This window comes from Strongylocentrotus purpuratus, unplaced genomic scaffold, assembly GCF_000002235.5.
Source record: "Strongylocentrotus purpuratus isolate Spur 01 unplaced genomic scaffold, Spur_5.0 spur5_scaffold_11, whole genome shotgun sequence".
NCBI lineage: Eukaryota > Metazoa > Echinodermata > Echinoidea > Camarodonta > Strongylocentrotidae > Strongylocentrotus > Strongylocentrotus purpuratus.
The window spans coordinates 24,217,282-24,240,748 of record NW_022145596.1 but is presented as its reverse complement, the minus strand read 5'-3'; the positions used below and the strand labels follow the sequence as shown (position 1 = coordinate 24,240,748).

Below are 23,467 nucleotides of genomic sequence, written 5' to 3'. Positions count from 1 at the left end.
CAATCAATTACAAGTTTACAATTTTCTACCTCCTATGTACAGTTGCGATTGATATCAATTGCAAATAAATCGCGATTAATATCAACTCTTAATAAGATGGGGCCCTGAGCCATTTATACAAAGTTGCAATCGATTTGAATCAATCGCAACTTGAAATTAATCACAACTCTTATCTCTTGAGTACACAGTTGTGAGAAATTTCAAGTTGCGATTGATCTGACTCAATCACAAGTTTGCAGTCTCCTATCTCTTAAGTACACAGTTGCAAATTATTTCAAGTTGCAATTGGTTGGAATCAATCGCAACTGTATGTGAGACAGTGCCATGGTCTACCGTAAAGCAAGAGAATCTCGATATCAAAAAAGTTGAATACCTTTAGTAGCCTGCTTTGCTTCAAACTGCTTTTGGATCTGTGTGAAGAGCTGCTCCATTTTGTTCTGTTTCCGACTAGCGTGCAGAGCAGCTGCCTTCGCCTCTTCCTTGGCATTGCGGAACACACTGCCCCCCTCGGGAAGCTTTTCCATAAACTAAACAGGAGAGGACATTGTATCTACAGTTAATGACTGAATTAGTCGTACCCCTGGTAAATTTGATGGTTTTTGTGGTGTTTTTATTTTGTAACTTTAGAATGTTAGGTTGATTGTTGAATTAGGGCCAATGTTGAGTGTTTTTAGATGGAAGCTTTATTGAATATATCACATTCTCTAGAAACATAAATCGGGACAAATCAACTTTTCACATACTATCCGTTTGTCACATCTACTTATCACGTGTATAAGTTTTAAACATAAACGTCATATTAACACATATACGTATTTATATGCCAGCAACATCAACTTGAAAAACAAATGCTAAGTGTAAATAAGTTTAAGCTTATGTTTTCAAACAAATTATTTGTACAAGTTTATTATTTCATGTTGACAAAAAAATAAGTGTATCGAAATTGAATTGAAATGAATATACACATTCATCAAACTGTCACAGGGGGGTGTTTAACAAAGATCCTAAGTCAAACTTAACTCTTAGTTTGACCTTAAGTTATGGAGAGCCATTTGTAGCCTTAAAATAAAATATATTCAAAAGCGAAAATTCAAGTATTTTAGACTTTTCATAAATTCCACATCAAGAACATGAAATCTCCTTGATAATAGAAAATATGAATGATTTGAATAAACATGTTATGCCTTTTAAAGATGCTAACGGCTTTCCATAGTTTTTAAGTCCAACTTAGAGTTAAGTTCGACTTAGGATCTTTGTTAAATATCCCCCAGGTCATGCATGTAGGAGCTTACCTGCATGGGGTATGTCCGGAGGATGAGAACATCCAAACACCCTATAGTACCACCCTCTGGATGCAGAGAGGTCATAGGGAGGGGGAAAGGTCGGGGGTCAGCCTGGAGACCCAGCCTGGCATCATAGCGGGCACGCCGGGTGGAGTTAGCTGTTATCTTCAATTTCAGACCCTCAGGAATCTGTGATTGAACAAACGACATGCACATGTTTTCAATAGTATGAAATTTTAAATGCCTAGCTACATGCTAATTTATTTTCAATTTCTGACCTCAAAAATTGTTACTCTTATATTTTGTCAAATCCATGGGATACAAACATTTACAGGGAATAAATTAACCCTGATGGAAGGTGAGGCTGAGTACAGAGTTCTAACTCTGTTGGAACCCATTTAACATGCTTATGATATGAAAATGAAACTATGTACCAAGGGTTATGGCCAGGATGGTTTAGACCTCCATGCGTGGTCACTGGTAGGTGGTTATCTCATCAAATCAGCTCTCAATTAACATAAGAAAAAGGGTACCATGGGGGACCAACGGGTACCTCTTAGGCATTGTTTGCTATAAAGAGGGTGCAAGTAACTACAATTAGTGCAGTTCCGCTTTAAACCAAGTACCGGTACACATGTAGTGATATGAGCTCATTTTGACAAATAGTAATGACATTTCCCCCAAAATATTGACTCTTCAGGAGATATGAATGCAAAAGATGTTATATTCATGATTTTCTGTCTAGAAGGCATTTTAGTTCTTATCTTATTTTGAATATTTATTTAATTTTTATTTATATATTTTTTGTTAAATTATATTTCTATTGTAATTTATTTTATATTTTCAGTGGGGACTTGCTAATTGTAAAATAACTTCTATCTTCCTACGACACCAACCTCTAAAGGAGAGCACGCATCTTGTGCTCCAACCAGTTCTGCTCCAGATATGCACAGCTTGGTACCACAAACAATCCTGCCAGACCTGACATGGTTTGCAAGGGGTGGGTCAATGGCAGCTGGGATGCTGTACCAGCCATCGGTCAGCTCTAGTGTAGGGTGGGATACGGCTTGCAAACTCTACAGGGAGACAGAGAGGAAAACAAGAATCCATTGATAAATACCAAATCCCAAGGGTTAATTTCCATATGTCCCCATATGTAGCAATAAACAAACTTGCAAAAGTGACTTGGTAACATTGCCTCAGATTCTGAAACAAATTCCTGGATTTAGCTCATGCTGCAATCATAATTATAAATCTTTAGGTCAGTCAGGAATCCAATGACTTTTACATGTCGATCACCTGTCTGATTATCAAGATATTTATGATTGGAAATCAAAATTTAATTTTTCGTTTTCCTAACGGTTTTTGTTACATTACAGTCTATTGGGGGAAATGAGTATGGTAAAACTGGTCACTCAAAGATGTTTACTTTTTTGAGGCACTTCAAGATCATTTTGAAGCGCAATTTTTTTTTTTAGGGCTTCAATATTACACCATATCACAGAAACTGTTAAACAATGCCTTTAACAATCTATTAATCATCGAAAACATCAGGCTAAATTCTAAGCCCCACCTTTCGTTGTTCTGCACCCTTTCCGTCATGTCCTGCTGAAGATCCTGGGTTCCCAATAGCTGCTACACAGAGGACCATTCTCCTAGACGCTGCGTCATCTCTCTCAAGGATCTTCCTCAGGGCGGGGCGTTGACTGTGGTCTATCTCTCTGTCGTAGCGGTACTTCAACTGAAGCAGGACCCAGTTCGGTGTCAAGAATCTGAAACAAATACACAGAAATATGGATGGAGAGGGCCAGTAAAATGTCAGAAAAATGGTTTACTGGTAAGAAGGGCAATTAAAGTGTTTGCTCTATCATTATACAAATGATGCATGCGCATGAGTTCATTATACGATCTATCCGCACTCGAGTTGAGGCTGTGTGTATATATTGCACGAAGCCGTTAGGCTGAGTGCGATAGATACTCACATCTTCAACGAGGGCGGATAGATCGTATAATGAACGAATGAAAACATGCATCATTTGTTTTATACAACGAAACTCCTAGATCATTGTTATTTGATGTAAAACGAATTCATTCAAGATTGTTTTATGACAGTATGGCTGACAAATAAACACACATAGCTAAAGATATAGCAAGCGCACTAATTACCTCTACCCATTTATGCATAGTGCTGCGCAAGAATAGGCTCATGCTCACGCAGTATTACGCGCTCTAACCTCTACGTGAACTACTGCGCTCTGAAAACGAGTTCAATAGTACTGGAAAATATTGCACTTATTTCATGAAAACGAGTGCAATAGGCTCAGTAAATGAATCACACATGACCGCGCATGACCAATCATTTGATTAGGATCTGGGAGTGAGTTGTATAATAACATTTAATGAGAATATTGTAAATCAAAGATTTTGTCAGGGTTGCCTTGGGTTAACTTGTAAATGTTTCTATGCGATTCTGCGGTTTATATTATTTGTTTGTTTTTTGTTTTGTTTTTTGTTGCAAGATGAAAAGTCATATTTTCGAGAGGCGATACAGTATTTCACATTTTTTATTGTACTAAATACGATAAAATCGTACAGGTTGGCATCTCTGTACTTCCATTAGACCAAGAGTCTTTGGGAACCAGGTTGAAGATGATTCCTAATCATATGTTCCTGTTTTGATTTGTAAAATTTTTACTGCAATGCATGCATTCTTTCGTGCCAGGGAGCTCTGCTAAATTGATATGCTGAAGGATAAGAGGGTTCACAGTTTACTTGAAGATGGTCATTTACTAATTTGCAATTAAAGATGCCACAATTTGTTGAATTTAAAACTTGTGTCATCAGTTTCACAATAATGATAGTTTTGTTGTTATCTTTTTCATTCATGGTGGTAGAATCAATTTCCAATACATGTCTCATCTTATCAAGCCATGTGTAAAACTCCAGTTTGTAGGTGACATAATACTATTTAGAAGACACATACAATAACTCATTGCCTGGCAATTTTGAGGTACAATGAAGAGAGGGAGAGAGAGAGGGAGAGAGAAAGATAGAGAGAAGAGAAGGTAGGGGAGAGGGAGGGAGAGAGAGATAGAGATAGAGAGAGAGAGAGCGCGAGAGAGAGAGGAAGAGAGTGTGTATACAAAGAAAAGAATAGATTTGTACATGAAATATATGTACCAACACATTACAGACAAAAAATATGTTCAGAGCAAAGCCCTTATCGCACATGTTTGTGGAAGAGAAAGAATACCCAATAACCAAATTACCTTAAATCCCATCTTCTGCAGTCTCACTTCAAATAAACTGCTAAATTCAACGTTTTAATTTTCTCTTTTTCTTTTTTTCCTTCAATTCTATCCGATATCTCCCAGTTCTTACCTTCCACCAAGCTGGAGAGGGTACGCAACTTCCATGGTAGCTGCTTTCCAGATGATCCACTTGTAGTGGTTAAACACCCATTCTTCCTTCAGCAGTTTGGGGTCTACACCTGGGGTGTCGAGCAGAGCACTGCCAAGACACAGACAGAATAGTGTTTTATAAAACCTTCAACATCCTAGCACTACACCTTAGGTGTAAATTGGAGCACTATGTGCACACTCTCTCTACTTTCAAAATTAGGCTTAAAACTCACCTGATGCTCAATGCATATTGTTAAATTTCAATGTTCTTTTTATACAATGCATGCAAAACAAACAATCGCACTGTGCCACATTGTATGTACCTTGGCACCATGAAGTTGTATGATCTAATGCAAGTTAACATTTAATATTTCTTTAATCTTAAGTATGTTGAATATTAATTTAAATTATTTGTATGCGCCTTGAGCATCTCTAGAGATGGATATGTTGCGCTTTATAAATATTGTTATTATTATTATTATTATATATTACAAACGTGGGAACATGTTTTTTTTTTAAACTGCAACAGCCTTGCATTTGTGCCTTCTTTTTTTAAAAGAGCACTTTCAAAAATAGAGATCCCAAATTAGAAAACAGCAGCCTATTTCAACTTGCTTGATAAACTGAATTAATTGTATACATATTATATACCGAGTAATATGATATCTACATCTCATGTATCCATACACGCACCTCAAAAACAGACCTTATTATACATCACAATAAAATCAGATACATAGCGTTTCACTTTAATGTATTCAATTTATCAAGAAAGGTTCCTAATATAAAAACAATATTTTCATTTCTGAATGAAGGGTCGTTTAAAGATGAAGTTGAGTTCTGGTCATGCGATTGCATTGTGAAAGAAACGGTGTGGAATTGACTAAAAAGGTTGATCATCTAGCATATAAGAATTTGTGTGTATTGCAAGGTTCTAGAATCATCAAAATGATAAGAAATTTGGCCAAGTCTTGGTAAAGTTACAAACACTGTACACAGAAAGATGTATATGGGACTACACGAACACGTGGTGTAAAAATCCTACCCCCGAGTTTTACGATGTTACTGAAATATTTCGAATATAAAGGCATTTGAAGAGCCATGTTTTTCAGGGAACATGTCTTATCTGATGATCTTCCACACTTGCATAATAAGAATTATTACGCTCACAAATTATTTTTCACCTCTTCCCAGAACTCAACCTTCTCTTTAATATGTACAGTGCACAACAAACCAAAATGGACCAATGCTGGAAGAAAGACTAAAATGTGATTTTTACAAGAAAAATGTTTGTTTTCTCAGTTGTCTTGCTACCAAATTGGTTTCTTTGTGTTGATTACATTCCTTGCAACTTTAATAATAATAACAATAATAACTAGAAATATCGCAATCTGTATTGCCGCGCAATGCGAATGTATCCCCCGGCAGTGGCAGCGATTTTGTGTTATCCTTATGTGGAAGGAGGGACAAAGATTCCCTCTCCTCTTTGTGAAACAAAAGGATGCGTAGAGATTGCCGCAAGTGGCTCAGACTATTGTCAAGACTAGGAGCAGCATCATCAAAATAATAGGTGTGTAGATCAGATTATGATGCATATTTATAGAAAATTTGAAAGAAATGTGATTTGCATAGCGACACAAGATATTCCTTTAAATATGACCTTTGACCCTATAAGAGATGGAATACTGGGGGGTAGCAGCACCAAATTTGTGGAGGTCTAGAGTAAACTATAATGAACCTTAATACAAGCAGCATCACTAAAATCTATAGGCTTGTAGATTATACCAAGATACACCTTTGTTCAAAATTTGAACAAAATCCCTTTAGAAATGTGGCCTATAGAGCGCACACAAACAAAAATATGGCCTTGTACCCTAAAGAAGGCGGAACACTGGGGGCAGCATCACCAAAAGTTATAGGTATGTAGATTATACCAGGATACACCTCCATACAAAATTTGAAAGAAATCCGTCAAGAAATGTGGCAGTTAGAGCGCACACTAGAGTGCACACAAGACATCTATCAAAATATGACCTTTGACCCTATAAAAGACGGAAAATTGGAGGCAGCATCACTAAAATCTATAGGCTTATAGATTATACCAAGGTACACCTTCGTTCAAAATTTGAACAAAATCCCTTTAAAAATGTGGCCTATAGAGCGCACACAAACCATCCACAGAAATATGGCCTTGTACCCTATAGAAGACGGAACACTGGGGGCAGCATCACCAAAAGTTATAGGTATGTAGATTATACCAGGATACACCTCCATACAAAATTTGAAAGAAATCCATCAAGAAATGTGGCAGTGAGAGCGCACACAAGAATATGACGCGGCGGCGGCGGATGCGGCGGCGGCGGCGTAACGCTGCTGAATCCAAAGTACCCCACCGGCATACAATAATACATTTATAGAGCACAGAAACTATCCAACATTAAGTATATATTCTATTATAAAATGGCTCTAGTATTTTAAGCATCGTGATTGGTCAATACGCGTCACATGGCATTGACAAATTTTTGATGCAAGCACGATTTTGCAGAAATGAGTGCAGAAAAAGCGCAGTAAAAAGTTATATTGCACGGCGCGTACGTGACCATGGAGATCCAGTGCGCGCGCGTACGCGTAGTACTAGTACGCTCCCTCGAGTGCATTGTAGGCTATAGGCTACGCGCGTAGCTAATATTGTACGCTCCACCATGATCCCCAGCGCAGCGTACGCGTAGCTTAGCTCTAGCTAGAGCGGGGTATTATTAGAAAGCAAATTTTTGTTTTACTTTTGCCTTGGATTTAGACCCGTTTTGACTTTTGGATTTTATAATGAATCCAGGAATTTCAGCTGTCTGATGTACGTAGACTCGTCTCTAGACACCCTATGCATTTTATTTTTAATCAAACAATGAATCCCGTGGACTTTTTGGTAAGCCTGCAAGGTCTTAGACCCTCATTTTATTTCTAGAACCAACATAACTCTAACAGTTAGATCTAGATCGAACTCTCGTATTACTATTATAAAAGATCTAAACTTTTGTTTGTTGCTGTTTGTGTCGCTATTTTATAAAACAAATAACGCACTTGACCCTGTTGTGCGAAACGTAAATGCAGTGTTTGCTCGGTTTCTTCAGATGGTTCGCACTGTCAACTCGCCGCAAGCGGCTCGTTGCACAGAGCGGCACCAATCTAAAGAAACCTCGCGCGTACTGCATTCACCGCTATTGCACTCTGGGACGTGCGTTATTTGTATACTGCGCTACAACAAAGAATGTTTATATATGTACAACTTCTTGATGCGCATATTACAAAATCCAATGCTGCAAAATGATGTCAACAAATCTGAACCAAAGCCCAACACTTACCTGTGGAATTCCTTCTTTCCGGCGAGGCCATTGGGACTGAGCACCAGTCTACCCGCATCGTCCAGGGGAATCCCCTTATCACTCTCCAGACATGATGGACTGAAGTGGTCCTCTCCTGCAAACTCGTACCCTTCCGCATTGCTGGGCCTAACAGATAACGTGCTGGACAGGATTCCATGACCAAACAACTGATGGTAAAGAGAAAAAGCAGATTGTGAGATATGCGATTTGGGGAAAACTGCTCTGCCATCCATTTCTAGTGACCCAACATTTTCTCCAGTGAGAATAGACCATTTTTGCAATGTAATCAACTTTAATGATGTTAAGTGCCTCTTTACAAAATATTGCATTTAACTATTACTAATACTTGTATTTCAATTGTAAGAATGTAAATTGCATACCTCAATGTGTTGTTAGGTTGGACAAACCAGCAACATTTACTCTATGTAATTCGCATTATGACTATTGGTGTACAATTATTTGTAACAGGTGAATTAAATAATTTGTAGAGATTAGTGCATTTAATTTGAATGGTCTCTTGCTCCAGGCTTTATTTTGTAAAAGATGTAGGGTTGGGTGGGTTGCAATTGGGTTTTAGGTTTAGGGTTAAGGTTTAAATAGGATTAGGTAGACTGTTGGTCCAGGGTTGACGTTTATAACTCACCTAGTGCAAGAAAATTAACAGCAGAGCAATCGTCGCCGAAGTATATGTCATGCAACCAAATTTCTTGAACTATATGTAGTTGAATTTATATATTTAACAACAATCATGTGGACAAAATACTATATCTAGCCTGAACTTTAACCGTAAATGTAACCTGAAACCATATCACAACCCAAGCCCATCCCTATAATTTATGTAGAAATAAAGCTCTGAGCAAATTTTTTTAAGAGACAAAGGAACATATGGATCTTTTGCTGATAGACCACTCATGTGATTTTTGGTGTATAGTCATGTAGAATAAAATAAATATATTTGATTAATTTATCTCAAATCATCCAATTTGAATCCTGATATTCCGGGGAAAAATCAGAAAAGTCATCAACACTGTAGTCAAAGTGCTGATCTTTAAAGTCGCTGCGAAATAAAAGATTTTAAAGTCTGAGCTATGCATGGAAAGGGAGTTCAGGATCTTTAAAATTAAGAGTCAGTGGAAAAAGAAGCAAACACCATCCTAACCATATTTTCAAGAAACCACATACTGGTATTCATTTTTAAAAAATCCTGATTTCAAAAGGGATATCATATTGACTTACACATGTGGATTTCTAAAGGGTACAGATAACTTACATGAAATTAAATGCATCAGCTTTCTGACCCCCTGATATTGAACAAATCTTAATAATATTACAACCCCCAGGCTTGATCAGGACTTCACAGAAAATTAAAAAAGATACATATATCAATCAAACTAATTAGTATCGCTCGCTGCTAATTTGTTCGGCAGAATTTTTTTTTTTTTATCAACTGAAGCCCTAAGGCACTGAAACACGGCAACAAAATTTTTACTTCGTACTAGCTAATTTCATAGAAGGCTAACAATAATTTTTCCAACAAAGAAATACATAATTGGCGTTCTTTCTTTGTAGCTTCTAATTGTGATGAATGAAATCTCATTAATAGCCTTCAAAACAACAATGTTAATAGGAGAAATTTTAATTTCAATTTGATCACAAACATCACAAACATCGCAAACGCCCAGAGAAAAATGATCTTTGTAACACGTTTGCTGGCTACGAAGATGATCTGGATGCAATCCCGTCTCTAACAAAAAAGTTGCATTATTCTGAAGGGGAGAAACATTTAAGGACCCAGGGCCAGCATTCAATTTAATACTCGTCTCCGAGAAATGAGCCTTTTACTCAGTTTTGGCGTACTGGTAAACAAAATAAGTAACTAATTTTAGTATTCAGTTTAATCTTTTGTCTATTAAAGGTACGTTACTAAAAGTTTAGTACCTTATCTAAGCCAAATACTAAGTAAAAAGCTTAAATGTTGTACTTAAAGGCCTACTGCACTACTTGTAGCTACTTGCGACCTCTATATAACAAACATATCTAATCGGTGACCATTGGTCCCCCATGATCCTCTTTTTCTTACGTTTTTTGAGAGCTGAGTTGATGAGATAACCACCTGTCCAGTGACCTTGCAGTGTGGTCTAATCCCTCCTTTACACTAGTACTGATGAGCTTTAAGTATTGAATTGAATACGAGTCCAGGATCTTACCTCAGAGTCTGACATAGAGCAGGGATACTGATGATTCACAAACTCTCCGAGACTGATACGGTCCTGCTCTTTTCTAGATCGCCACAAGCTTCCTAGTTCAGGCTTGATGACTTTCTTCTACAAGTGGAAAATAAAGGATATGTATATTAACTGATTCGAAATACTCAGTATGCATTACCACCAGAACTTAGAATGTCATTTACTTAAAACATGTACTGATAAAATTTAAGGAAGAGTAGAATTGAAATTCTTTAAAGGCATCGTTTAACAATGTTAAATCTCAGATGCACGGCCCTACATGTTATCAGTGTATGTAATATGGTATAATATTGAAGCCATAAAAAAAAATTGTGCTTCAAAATGATCAAGAAGTGCCTCAAAAAAGTAAAAATCTTTGAGTGACCGGTTTTACCATACTCGTTTTCCCCAATAGACTGTAGTGTTATGAATATTGTTTGGCAAATGCAAAATTTGGTTTCGATTTTCCAATCATAAATATCTTGATAATAAGACAGGCGATCGGCTTGTAAAAGTCATGGGGTTCCTGACTGACCTAAAGGTTTACCGGTATAATTATCATTGAAGCATGAGCTAAATCCAGGATTTTGTTTCAGAATCTGAGACAAAGTTACCGGATCCCTTTAAGAAGGAAATATAAAGTTCAACAATGCCTGTATACCTATCTGTGCCACCATATTCAAACATATTTAACCAGAGATTTCATGAGACATCTTTGGTTCAATTATCCAATAATAAAAATTGACATTTATGGAATTCATTAATCTAATTTGATTTCATAATTATTTTAACATAAATGCTCCCCTAGTCCAAACATATTATAAACTAGATGGAATTCGACTGCGCGCAGTCAAAAATGATGCCTCCGTCATAGAGCAATTTTACAAACCAAAACAGAAGACATTTTTCGAATTCAAGTTCAATTGTAATCCATTAACAGGTTCTCAGAATATCGTGATTACAAGCAATTTCTCATATACATATATGACCCTTTGATCTTTGACCTCATGACCCTAAAATCTACTCAGTTCATTGGCTCTGCAAGATGTCCTGAGTTAAATAGTAATCCATCTGTCAGTTCTAATGAGAATGTGTTCACAAGCTATTTTTGCATACATAATGAGCCCATGACCTTTGACCTCATGACCCAAGAATCTACTCAGTTCATTGGCTCTGCAAGATACATACATGATCTATGTTTGGCAGGAATCCATCAATCTGTTCTAATGATAATGCGATCACGAGCTATTTTTGCATACATGAGCCGCATGACCTTTGACCTTAACCTCATGACCCCAAAATCTAATCAGTTCATTGGCTATGCAAGTAACATACATGACCTAATTTTGGCAGGAATCCATCAATCGGTTCTTGAGAACGCGATCACGAGCTGTTTTTGCATACATAATGTGCGTTGTGGCCTTTGACCTTTGACCTCGTGACCCCAAAATCTAATCACTTCATCGGTTCTGCAAGTAACATACATGACCTAAGTTTGGCAGCAATCCATCAATCGGTTCTTGAGATAATGCGATCACGAGCTGTTTTTGCATACATAATGAGCCCTGTGACCTTTGACCTTTAACCTCATGACCCCCAAATCTACTCAGTTCTTTGACTTTGCAAGATACATACATGACCAAAGTTTGGCAGGAATCCATCAATCGGTTCTTCAGATAACGCGATCACGAGCTGTTTTTGCATACATAATGAGCCCTGTGACCTTTGACCTTTGACCTCGTAACCCCAAAAACTAATCAGTTCATCGGCTCTGCAAGATACATACATGACCAAAGTTTGGCAGGAATCCATCAATCGGTTCTTCAGATAACGCGATCACGAGAACGGGACGTACGTACGTACGTACAGACGTACGTACGTACAGACGTACGTACAGACGTACGTACAGACGGACGGACGGACAACCCGAAAACATAATGCCTCCGGCTACTTCGTAACGGAGGCATAAAAACTTTAAAATTGGGTGAGATTTTGTTAAGAGAATAAAATGTTTTTCCTTTTAACATGGTCCGATGACATGTATGTAAAGGAATCTTTTTACAAAGATATCAGAAATATTCAAAGAAAAAACAAGAAAAAACAGGGTTCATTGAACACCCAACTTGGGAGGTTTCTCTTAAAACTAGACAGTTGTACTATGTACATGTCTATACTTGTTCCTTTGTATTTCTATACAGTCACTTTCTTATCATTATGAGGATTCAAAAACATGACCTTTGGATTTCGTACAAAACTATAAAATCGACAACAACACCTCCACAACAAGGCAATTATGTCTGGCTCATCTAGGTGGGTTTAAAAGATGACCATGAACATAGAGAGACAAGCAGGAAATAAGGGATTCAGAGACTGACTAAAGCAGCAAGATGTCATACAAAACAATATTTTATATCTTCATAATTGTACATTCACAACAAGGTTAAATAGGCCCTCTCTTCTTGTAAAGATTCTTCAGATAATCATGACTTTGATCAAGTATGAACAAAATTGGTAAATACAAAGCTATAAAGCCACAGAGGATGGAAATTTGCACGCTAATATTTAAACAACCAGAAATGCCCACTAATGAGGATAACACATAACAACTTCCAAAAGGTCATATTTTCTTCTATGTCTTCTATGTATTCTATGTAAACATGGTCTGCATAAAAATATGTGTCTTTATTCTTCCAGGAAAATATTAAAAGGACAATCTCTACATTTATTGCATGAACAGAGTCCCCCCCCAAAAAAAATCCTTTCGTCAACAAGAATATCACTATAGTTGTCCTATTATTTTCTTATCAACCATAGGGAGGGAGGATCTAATGCAGTAAGGGAAATACAGGAAATGCATACACAAGTGCATTCACTAATTCAATTCACACTACAACAAGAGGATGATCATGTTCATCCACTTGTACACAGGAAATGTTTGTTTTTTATCAAGTAAGTGTCATCATGATGAAATATTTATTAAGTCCACTGAAAAGCAGAGAGTTTTTTTTCTTCAGATGTACATCATGAATAAAAACGTATGCGTCATTGAGATCTGAAATCAAAGGAGTTTGTGTTACATTTGAGTAAGAGCCAAAACCATCCACTTACAAGAAAGAAATTGTTTTTTGTTTAAACTGCAGTTTCATTCAAACTGAAAGGGAATCATATGTTATTTTGAATTTTGAAGAAAAAAAAAACCCAGTGATTATATCTAGAGTATAATTACTATTTCATTTAATATAGAGTAGATGTTAATTGTTGTTTGTTCTATGAAAATGGGAGCATACAGTGTATACAGCCTTTGGACATCTAGTCTGAAATTTATTGTATATTTGGAGGAGATTTTTTTTTACTTCTCATAACAAATAAAAGTAATACTTGTCCTTGATTTATGTTAGCTGCTGCATACGTGTCGGTGTCAGCATTATAAGCACATAATTCACAGTGACATATGTATTTAGCACCAACAAAAAACGTTAAATCCCTATAATTTGACATTTTTAAGGAAAAGAACACCACTTTACACTAAACACAATATAGTCTTCAGAATTCTATTCCAGTTAACTATTAATCATTTTCAGAGCCCTTTTATAATGATAAAAATGTTAAGTTCTAGAGATTATGTGATCTCTCTACAAACAACAGCTCTGGAAAGTATTAATTTCATGAAATTTGACAATTGTAGAAAAACATCACCACATCACACTAAAAAAATAAACACAAGATAGTCTTAAGATAGTGTTCATACCCTTTTTGCATCGATCCGTTGTTGCTGTGCTCTTCGCGCTTCAGCCCACCTAGCCACAAATGAACACACCCCTTCCACTATAGTGGGTGTGGCTTCAAGCTGGCTCTGTGATTGGTTGGTTGCACACTGATCTGGATATGACTTCACAAAGGGATCTGCTGGATGCAGGCTTCCATCACTCACAGAATGGCTGCTAAAAATAAAAAAAATCATATGAACAAGATCAGACATTTATCGAAAATAATATTGCTAGTGATATTCGTTTGTCTCGCAATGTACATGAATCGTCAACAAGAGATCTAAAGATCACGACGTTTCATGCGCCGCTCGGCTGTAACATTTCGTCAGGTAATAAAATATAATGTAAGCAAGCGTGTTTTATACTCTACGGGTGGACCGTGAAAAGTTTGTATGAATATTAACTGGCAGAAGATATCTCTACATACCTCAACATTATATTTCTTTCAAATTTTTAAACAGAACGATATTCAAAATGTCATTTTTATCCAAAAGGCATGGACATCAAATAATCATCACAGTTTTGAAGAACAGTCAATATAATTTTTTTTTTTTTCCCAGGTTGTTTGTAGAGACTTCTGTAAATTTGAAAATTATAGCTGAGGTTAAATGCCTTATCATGCACATGTATTTCAAACTAAAAACTAAACAAAGGGATCTGCTGGATGCAGGCTTCCATCACTCACAGAATGGCTGCTAAAAATAAAAAAAATCATATGAACAAGATCAGACATTTATCGAAAATAATATTGCTAGTGATATTCGTTTGTCTCGCAATGTACATGAATCGTCAACAAGAGATCTAAAGATCACGACGTTTCATGCGCCGCTCGGCTGTAACATTTCGTCAGGTAATAAAATATAATGTAAGCAAGCGTGTTTTATACTCTACGGGTGGACCGTGAAAAGTTTGTATGAATATTAACTGGCAGAAGATATCTCTACATACCTCAACATTATATTTCTTTCAAATTTTTAAACAGAACGATATTCAAAATGTTATTTTTATCCAAAAGGCATGGACATCAAATAATCATCACAGTTTTGAAGAACAGTCAATATAATTTTTTTTTTTTTTCCCAGGTTGTTTGTAGAGACTTCTGTAAATTTGAAAATTATAGCTGAGGTTAAATGCCTTATCATGCACATGTATTTCAAACTAAAAAATTTACAATTGGAGAAGAAGAAACCCCCCCCCCCCCTGAAAAAAAAAAAACCCAAAACCCCCCAAAACACAACAACAACAACAACTAAAGATGACAATAACTGTCACAGCTTACCTGGTACTTGGGCTTGTGGGCGGGGATGACTGAAGAGCTTTACACTGGTTTGTCCTATCATTCAAAACAACTGCAGGAGAAACACATTAAAACAATATTACCGTAAAGCAAATGCTTTACATTACTGCATCATAGATATTTAGTTAGGACACTTGATTGAAGAATTTTTCGCATCTTGCGCCTTGAGCAATATTTCCCCAGCGTCAACCAGCATCAACCAGCGTCAAAAAGCATGACCTGGGGGGGGGGGGGGGGTGTTTCATAAAGATTCTAAGTCAAACTAACTCTAAGTTGAACTTAAATATTATGGAGAGCCATTTGTAGCCTTATAATGAAATATATTCAAAAGCAAACATTGAAGTATTTTAGACTTTTCATAAATTTCCACATCAAGAACATGAAATCTCCCATAAATAGAAAATATAAATGATTTGAATCAACATTTTAGGCCTTTTAAAATAACTGTTAATTTTTTTTTCAAGGATGGTAACGGCTTTCCATAATTGTTAAGTCCAACTTAGAGATAAGTTCAACTTAGGATCTTTGTGAAACACCCCTAGGTATGTATAACGCTTAGAGGCATTAGAGTAATACAATTTCGGCAAACAGTGATACAATTTTTATCCTTTCCTTGAAGTCAGGGAACTTACCTGTTTGGTTGGAAGATTTAGGAATCAAGCCTTTGGCAGAGGTAGATCCCTTGTCATCAACTCTTCTTGGAGCTAAAAGTGAGAAGGTTTGAGAGAATCTTGTCAAATCTTGGGACAATCGCCTATCAACCTGAATAACTATCCCCTAGGACAATCATCAACAGGCCAACTTCTAACATGATAATGACTTCTCCAACAACTATCATTTGGGCCATGATCACCTGAACAACTATCAATTCATCAACTCCTGGAAATTTCCCACTAAGTAATGCCAACCAAGCAACTTCAAACATGATAATCACTCTTACATGTAGATCAACTTTCACACAATTATTCTCTGAATGCAGATTATAAAACATAATTCACAGAATTTTTAAATAGCTAAAACAGTGACTCAAAATTAATGACAGCATCAGGCTTATATGCGTTTATCTTAAATCATTTATCGGATTTATCTGAAGCGTTTATCCGATGATCAAGCTTCCAGTAGAAGTAAGTATGGTAATTCTAATAGAGAGTAATTTTATCAATTAACAGACTGATGAAGTTTGACTTTATATGGATATGAAAATGAAGTTAGCTGTGTGACTTTATGTACAACAACTAGCTCAAGACTTCATTTTTTAAAATTAGGTGAGAAGGCTTTGATTAGAAGCTACATTTGAATTCTTTACGGTGTGGTTTTAGGTACCGGTATTCAGAACATTTTCCAACAAATGACAACCCTTTGCTTAGAGCTCATATTACATCCTTACTTTTTAGTCTACATGATATCAAATATCATTACTAGTTATTAAATGACAAGTCATCGCCAGAAAAAAAACCTCAGATGGCCACAAGCCAATAATACTCAATATTGCTTGAAAGACAAGACATCTTTAAACATGTCCTTCATAATATAAGATGAGTTAGAAATTATGAGTAGCATGTACTTTACAACAGCCAAACAGAAAAAGGAAAAATGAGAGAGGCCTTCAGAGTTTCAGAGGACATTGCCAGTGGCCTGTGCCTCTGCATGGGTTCCAGAGGGGGGGGGGGGGGCATGCCCTTTTCAATTACATTTTAATCATAGCCAAAGCAATCTTAATCAATAAAAGAAGAAATTATGCAAGCAATGTGTAACAACTTACGTTTGTATGGTTTTTGTCCAGTTCCGCGGCTGCCTGTCCCCTTGTTTCTCTGCTGGTTACGTTGTCTGTTCCTCGTGTCTACCATACTCTTCTTTGCAAGCCCCCCTGGGGCAGGTAGATTTGATGGCGTGGCAAGACTGCCATCACCTCTAGATGACTTTCTTATCCTTTCTTGTTGATGATGCTCTTCTTTCAAATCTCTCCTTTGGTGAGTCGAGTGATCACCATCATCTCTCGAGGCGAGAGTTGGCTGCTGCTCTCCGTGAGGTAGCGTTCCATTACTGAGTTCTCCGCCGATATCATTCCTAATTGCCTGGGAGCCAAGTGAGTTCCTTGCTTGTTGAAGAGATGCCTCCGAGACTTGGATCTTTCTTCCTTCCCCTGTCATGAATCCTGACATCTTAGAGGGTTTCCCAGAGAGTGGATTTTCATTCGCTTCACCAGGGACAGCAGAATTCTTTGAAAGTGCATCAGTTCCTGCATCCTTCTCATGAGCTAACAACTGCTTTGCAATTTGAAGGGATGCCTCAGAAATCTGAACCTTCTTTCCGTGTCCTGTTTGAAAGCCAACTGCAATGTTTTTATCTGGTAGTGGTTCAGTATCGTTAGCTAAGGATTGCTTTGCTTTCAAAAGGGATGCCTCAGAAATCTGAACCTTCTTTCCTTGCCCTGTTTGGAAGCCAATGGCTACACTTTGATCTGGAAGTGGTTCAGTATCGTTAGCTAAGAATTGCTTTGCTTTCAGAAGGGATGCCTCAGAAATCTGCACCTTCTTTCCGTGTCCAGTTTGAAAGCCAACTGCAATGTTTTTATCTGGTAGTGCATCAGTATCGTCAGCTAAGAATTGCTTTGCTTTTTGAAGTGATTCCTCCGAAATTGGAACCTTCTTTCCGTGTCCAGTTTGAAAGCCAACTGCGATGCGTTTATCTGGTAGTGCATCAGGATCGTCAGCTAAAAATTGCTTTGCTTTTTGAAGGGATTCCTCCGAAATCGGAACCTTCTTTCCATGCCCCGTTTGGAAGCCAATGGCTACACTTTGATCCGGTAGTGGTTCAGTATCGTTAGCTAAGAATTGCTTTGCTTTCAGAAGGGATGCCTCAGAAATATGCACCTTCTTTCCGTGTCCAGTTTGAAAGCCAACTGCAATGTTTTTAACTGGTAGTGCATCAGTATCGTCAGCTAAGAATTGCTTTGCTTTTTGAAGGGATGCCTCTGAAATCTGCACTTTCTCTCCGTGTCCAGTTTGAAAGCCAACTGCAATGTTTTTAACTGGTAGTGCATCAGCATCGTCAGCTAAGAATTGCTTTGCTTTTTGAAGGGATGCCTCTGAAATCTGCACTTTCTCTCCGTGTCCAGTTTGAAAGCCAACTGCAATGTTTTTATTTGGTATTTCATCAGTATCGTCGGCTAAGAATTGCTTCGCTCTTTGAAGGGATGCCTCGGAAATCAGAACCTTCTTTCCATGCCCTGTTTGAAAGCCAATGGCTACACTTTGATCTGGTGATGCAACATTCTCATGACTTAAGAACTGCTTTGCTTTTAGAAGGGATGCCTCAGAAATCTGCACCTTCTTTCCATGTCCTGTTTGAAAGCCAATGGCTACACTTTGATCTGGTGATGGATCATTCTCATGAGCTAAGAACTGCTTTGCTTTTAGAAGGGATGCCTCAGAAATCTGAACTTTCTTTCCATGCCCTGTTTGAAAGCCAACTGCAATATTTTGATCTTGTAATGGAGCAGTGTCATCGGTTAGGAAGTGTCTTGCTTCTTGAAGAGATGCCGCAGAAACCTGAACCTTCTTTCCACGTCCTGTTTGAAAGCCTAAGACTACACTTTGATCTGGTGATCCATCATTCTCATCAGCTAAGAACTGCTTTGCTTTTAGAATGGATGCCTCAGAAACATGAACTTTCTTTCCGTGTCCAGTTTGAAAGCCCTGTACAATGTTTTGATCTGGTAGTGCATCAGTCTCATCAGCTAAAAATTGCTTTGCTCTTTGAAGGGATGCCTCAGAAACTTGAACTTTCTTTCCGTGTCCAGTTTGAAAGCCCTGTACCATGTTTTGAACTGGTAGTGCATCAGTCTCATGACTCTCATCAGAATCCATATCTACATGTTCTGAATTATCCTTCTTTCTTTGACCACTGGATTCAGATTTCAGCACATTTTGGTTGGCATCCTTTTCATCACACAACACATGCCTTGCTTGCATCAGGGATGATTGTAAGACCTGAATCCTTCTTCCACCTCCCGTTTGAAAACTAACCTCCAACTCTACAGGTCCTGGGTGTTTGTTGCTAGGAGCTGAAGAAGCTTCAACATCAGGTAGGTCTTCATATTCATCGAAATCATTTGATAGCAACTGCTTAGCTTTCAGAATTGCAGAATTGGAGATATGGATGCACTTTCCACTGCCAGTTTGAAAGCCAGTCATGGGTGGGGATGATACAACCCCAGTCTGTTTCATCTCTCGTTTCTTCTGTACATTTCCATCTTGGGCATCATTTTCCAACAGCTGCTTTGCCTTCTTGAGAGATTCATCTGAAACAGAAATGGCACCTCCCCTAGCTGTCTGGAAGCCAATCTGTCCTGGTGCTGAGTTCTTGGTACCAACTGAACCCCTTTGGGCAGAAGAATTATCAGATGAGTCTTCATGGCTTGATCTTCCTTGCCTTTCTTTGGGAAAGGGTACCTCTGAATTCATATCTGTAGCACCACTTACTAAGTTGTCTGGGTGAGCAGTATCTCTCCTATCACCCAAGTCTGTATCACTGGCCATAAACTGCCTCGCTTTCAGTAGTGATTCCTCAGATATCTCAACACAGTTTTCACTAGCTGTTTTGAATCCAACAATTGTAGGAATTGGGTTAGATATGGAACCCTTTGTAGCATTTCCAATGGCTTCTTCTTCTTCAAAACTCTCATGGGAAATCAGTCTCCTTGCCTTCTGAAGAGCATCGTCTGATATATTGATTTTGCTACCACTTGCAGTTTGGAACCCCAGAGCCTTCGGACTTCTGGCAGCTTTAAGGCCACTCTCAGTATTTGAGGATGTTCCAGATACAGCATCACATTCTGCAAAAAGTTGCCTAGCTCTGCACAAGGAATCCTCTGACACTGTAACAGAATTCCCACTTGCTGTTTGAAAACCAACAGTCTTTGGGAATAGTCCAGTTGAAGTGACTGATGAACATTTCTGTGGCACCTGCTCTGACTGAACAGTTTTATGATTGTTGTCCATTTTACATGTTGCATTTTGTGATGTATCAGAGTCACTGGTGTTCGGATGTAACATAGGAGACACTCTTGGAGAACATTCACGAATGTCTTCTATATCGGATTCAAGAATCTGTTTGGCCCTTCTCAATGCAGACCTTGACACATGAACTTTGTTACCTCGTGCTGTCTGGAAACCTACACTCACAGAATCTTGCCTGCTTGCAGAAAAGTGTGCATCAGATCCAGAGTCAAAGGAATGGTCCACAGGATTCTCATCATTTTCACCGATGACCAGTTTTGCCTTCTGCAGAGCTAATTCTGATATCTTGATATCCTTTCCCCCAGCAGTCTGAAAACCAACCTGACAGAGTGCAGGTAAAGAACTGGACAGAGTAGATGGAGGGTGTTCATCAACAGACGTGCTGTCATTTCTTATGACTGGACAACCACTGTTAATATGAGTTATCATTCCTTCCCTTTGTAAGACATCACCTGGAGGTATGCACTCTGAAGCTTTGGCATTCTGATCCTCACTCTTACAAAGTTCGACATTTTCCGCAAGAGTTGTGGCATCTGATATGCAAATATCTTGGGCTGATGAAGTTGGAATAAGCTGGTTTAACAACTTATCAGATATTTCTAAACTGCTTCCCTTCAATGTTCCTACATCTGAGTTGCAATCAGAGAGTAGTAAAGTAGCCTTCTGCAGAGCTGATTTTGAAACCTGAATTTTCTTTCCTCCAGCTGTCTTGAAACCAACGGGGTCATGTCCTCCTACGTTGTTGTCGTCCATTCTTGACCCTGGCTCGTCTCTCTGTCCCTGCGCAGTTTTGAATACTATAGTAGAATCGGCATTACCTTGATATGCTGTATGGCTGTCCACTTGACTGATCTGCTCCTTTTGCACTTCATGTTTCCTACTAAGGGTACCAACTCTATCTGACTCCTCTATCAGGATGGAGCTATCATCCATGAGCTGCCTGACAGTGTTCATAGAAAGGTCTGCAACAGGTGCTTCGGTCTCATGTGTGTCGTCCTCTTCGGTTGGCCTTAGGTAATATATGTCTTGAGTCTCTTTCCTAGCACATTTTGGAGAAGGTAGGTTTTGTTCAGGTCCACAAGACCTTGATAATGAGTGGCTCTGTACAAAAGCCACACCATGTTGACTCTCTTTGTGCAGATTGCCTGCAGGTGATTCTTCATTCCTATTTGTGGACTCCCTGGTAATCCCAATGGGTGCATCTCTTTGATGCTGGTCTTCAGGCACAATGAAATGACCAATATGTTCATTAGAGAAGTCTTGTGTTTGGGCAGGCTCTATGACATGATGGGACATCTCCTGATGCTCATAACAATTAGATGCATGTCCCCCCTCTTTCTGGATGGGATTTCTATGCTTGTCTGTCCATTTCAGAATTTGGGCTGCTCCTTTCTCAGTACGATCAGCTGCCACAATCGAAGACACATCAAGTTGAGAGAATCCTGTGTCCTCTTCCTGCATGAAATTATAGACTAGCTCCATCTCCTCTGCCGCTTTGATCTCTCTAGCAGCCTGTGAGGTAGACAGGCATTCATCTTCAGAAATTTCAAGTTCCCCATTGTCAACAGGTTGTCCATTCATACTGTCTGTATTTTCCCGGTTGTCCTGGGTTTGTTCCAGAATGATGCTGCTTTGAGATGTTTCAATCTTCTGCTCATGTTGCAATGTGGTACTCTGAAGCTCTGGCATCACTGCATTTCCTTGCTTAAAAGGTGTCTGCAAATCATCTGGAACACTGTCTTTATACATCTCAAGGCTTTCTCCTCTTTCTGATTCTTTTATGACATCGATTGCACTATTCTGGTTCATGGATGAGATGCTTGTTGGTGAAGGCAAATTAGATGGTATCTGGATATTTGCAACCAGACATGGTGGCTTGAATGGACGGAATCCTTTATGACGCTGTCTACCATCTGCTTTTCCTCTCGGTGAAGCATGTCCTGGCAAGCTCACCTTGTCCACAACTTCTTCATTGTGTATCCTACTCCCATCTCCACCTCCATCCACATGGTGTTTTGCATAAGTTTGTCCATCCTTTCTTTCATGTAAAGTGGGATTGGATTCTTCATCTTGGTTGATTTCCTTCATTATCTTTCTTGCCTTAGCCATGGCAGCTGCTGAGATGTTGATAACACTGCCCCCTGCAGAAGTAAATCCTAAAGATATTTGCTGTTTCTCACTGGAATCATCAATCTCTTCATCATGTGAATCTACTTCAGCAATGATTTTCTTTGCTTTAGACAGTGCAGCATCTGATACTGCAATGGACTTCCCGCTCGCACTCTGAAACCCACATTGGTGGTCTACAGACGATAAATTGAGTTGAAATTCTTCAGGTGGCTTTTCCCTGTCAACATCCTCCAAGAGTCTTTCAGCTTTCTTCAAGGCTTCAGGTGAGACAAATATGGCTTTACCACTGGCACTTGAGAATCCAACATTGGGAGCCATCTGATGAAGATCTCCTTCTGAAGATGGCGCATGATCGCTTGAGTTGACTTTGTCATGGAAATCTCCAAGACCTTTTTGTTCAGTGACCTCTTCGCCTTTCACCAAATCTTGCACATGGTGCAACTTCACATCACTTTCCAGAGGAGTTGACTTCGTAATTTCTCCATCATGTTCCTCCACAGCTGAAGAAAGGCTCTTGAGGTCACTTCCGATGGGACACTCTTCTCTCTCTTCATCCAGTCTTAATCGCTTCGGTGATGGCCAGCTATGCGGAATCTCTCTGATCCTTACCAATGTCTTGTTATGTGGTGGTGCACTTTGGACAATTGACCTGCTAGATGTAGGTGTGGTGCTTGTTCTGAGGCCAGTCTGGCTTTGAGTGCTACATGTAGATGGAGGGTTCGGTGCTGTCTTGCAAAATGTTGAAAAAGTTTTGAATGCTGAAAAAAAAAGATATATACATACAATCATAAAAAATATAAAGATGTTGTTCCCATTCTATTCTTTTTTGTAATTAACAATTTTTAGCAAATGGTGAACAAAAAATGCTCTATTTTCACTTTCAAATATCATGGAATCTCTGACACAAGTGCAAGAAGTATATTTTTGTGGTAGATTTCTTGTACAGAATTTTAAGGGATTTAA

At 38.4% G+C, this 23,467-nt stretch overlaps 1 protein-coding gene across 1 annotated transcript in view; it reads right to left on the bottom strand.

The window, feature by feature from the left end:
- Positions 1-23,467, bottom strand: part of LOC584780 (breast cancer 2, early onset) — a 43,308-nt gene that overhangs the window by 10,851 nt on the left and 8,990 nt on the right. The window contains exons 8-18 of the mRNA XM_030980937.1: positions 17,116-23,262; positions 15,986-16,057; positions 15,336-15,405; positions 14,038-14,230; positions 10,272-10,388; positions 8,044-8,231; positions 4,665-4,793; positions 2,857-3,055; positions 2,180-2,359; positions 1,293-1,472; positions 374-527 (exon numbers count right to left, since the gene is read on the bottom strand). Coding sequence (XP_030836797.1) covers positions 374-527; positions 1,293-1,472; positions 2,180-2,359; positions 2,857-3,055; positions 4,665-4,793; positions 8,044-8,231; positions 10,272-10,388; positions 14,038-14,230; positions 15,336-15,405; positions 15,986-16,057; positions 17,116-23,262 — 7,629 coding nt within the window. The remainder of the gene's footprint in view (positions 1-373; positions 528-1,292; positions 1,473-2,179; positions 2,360-2,856; positions 3,056-4,664; positions 4,794-8,043; positions 8,232-10,271; positions 10,389-14,037; positions 14,231-15,335; positions 15,406-15,985; positions 16,058-17,115; positions 23,263-23,467) is intronic.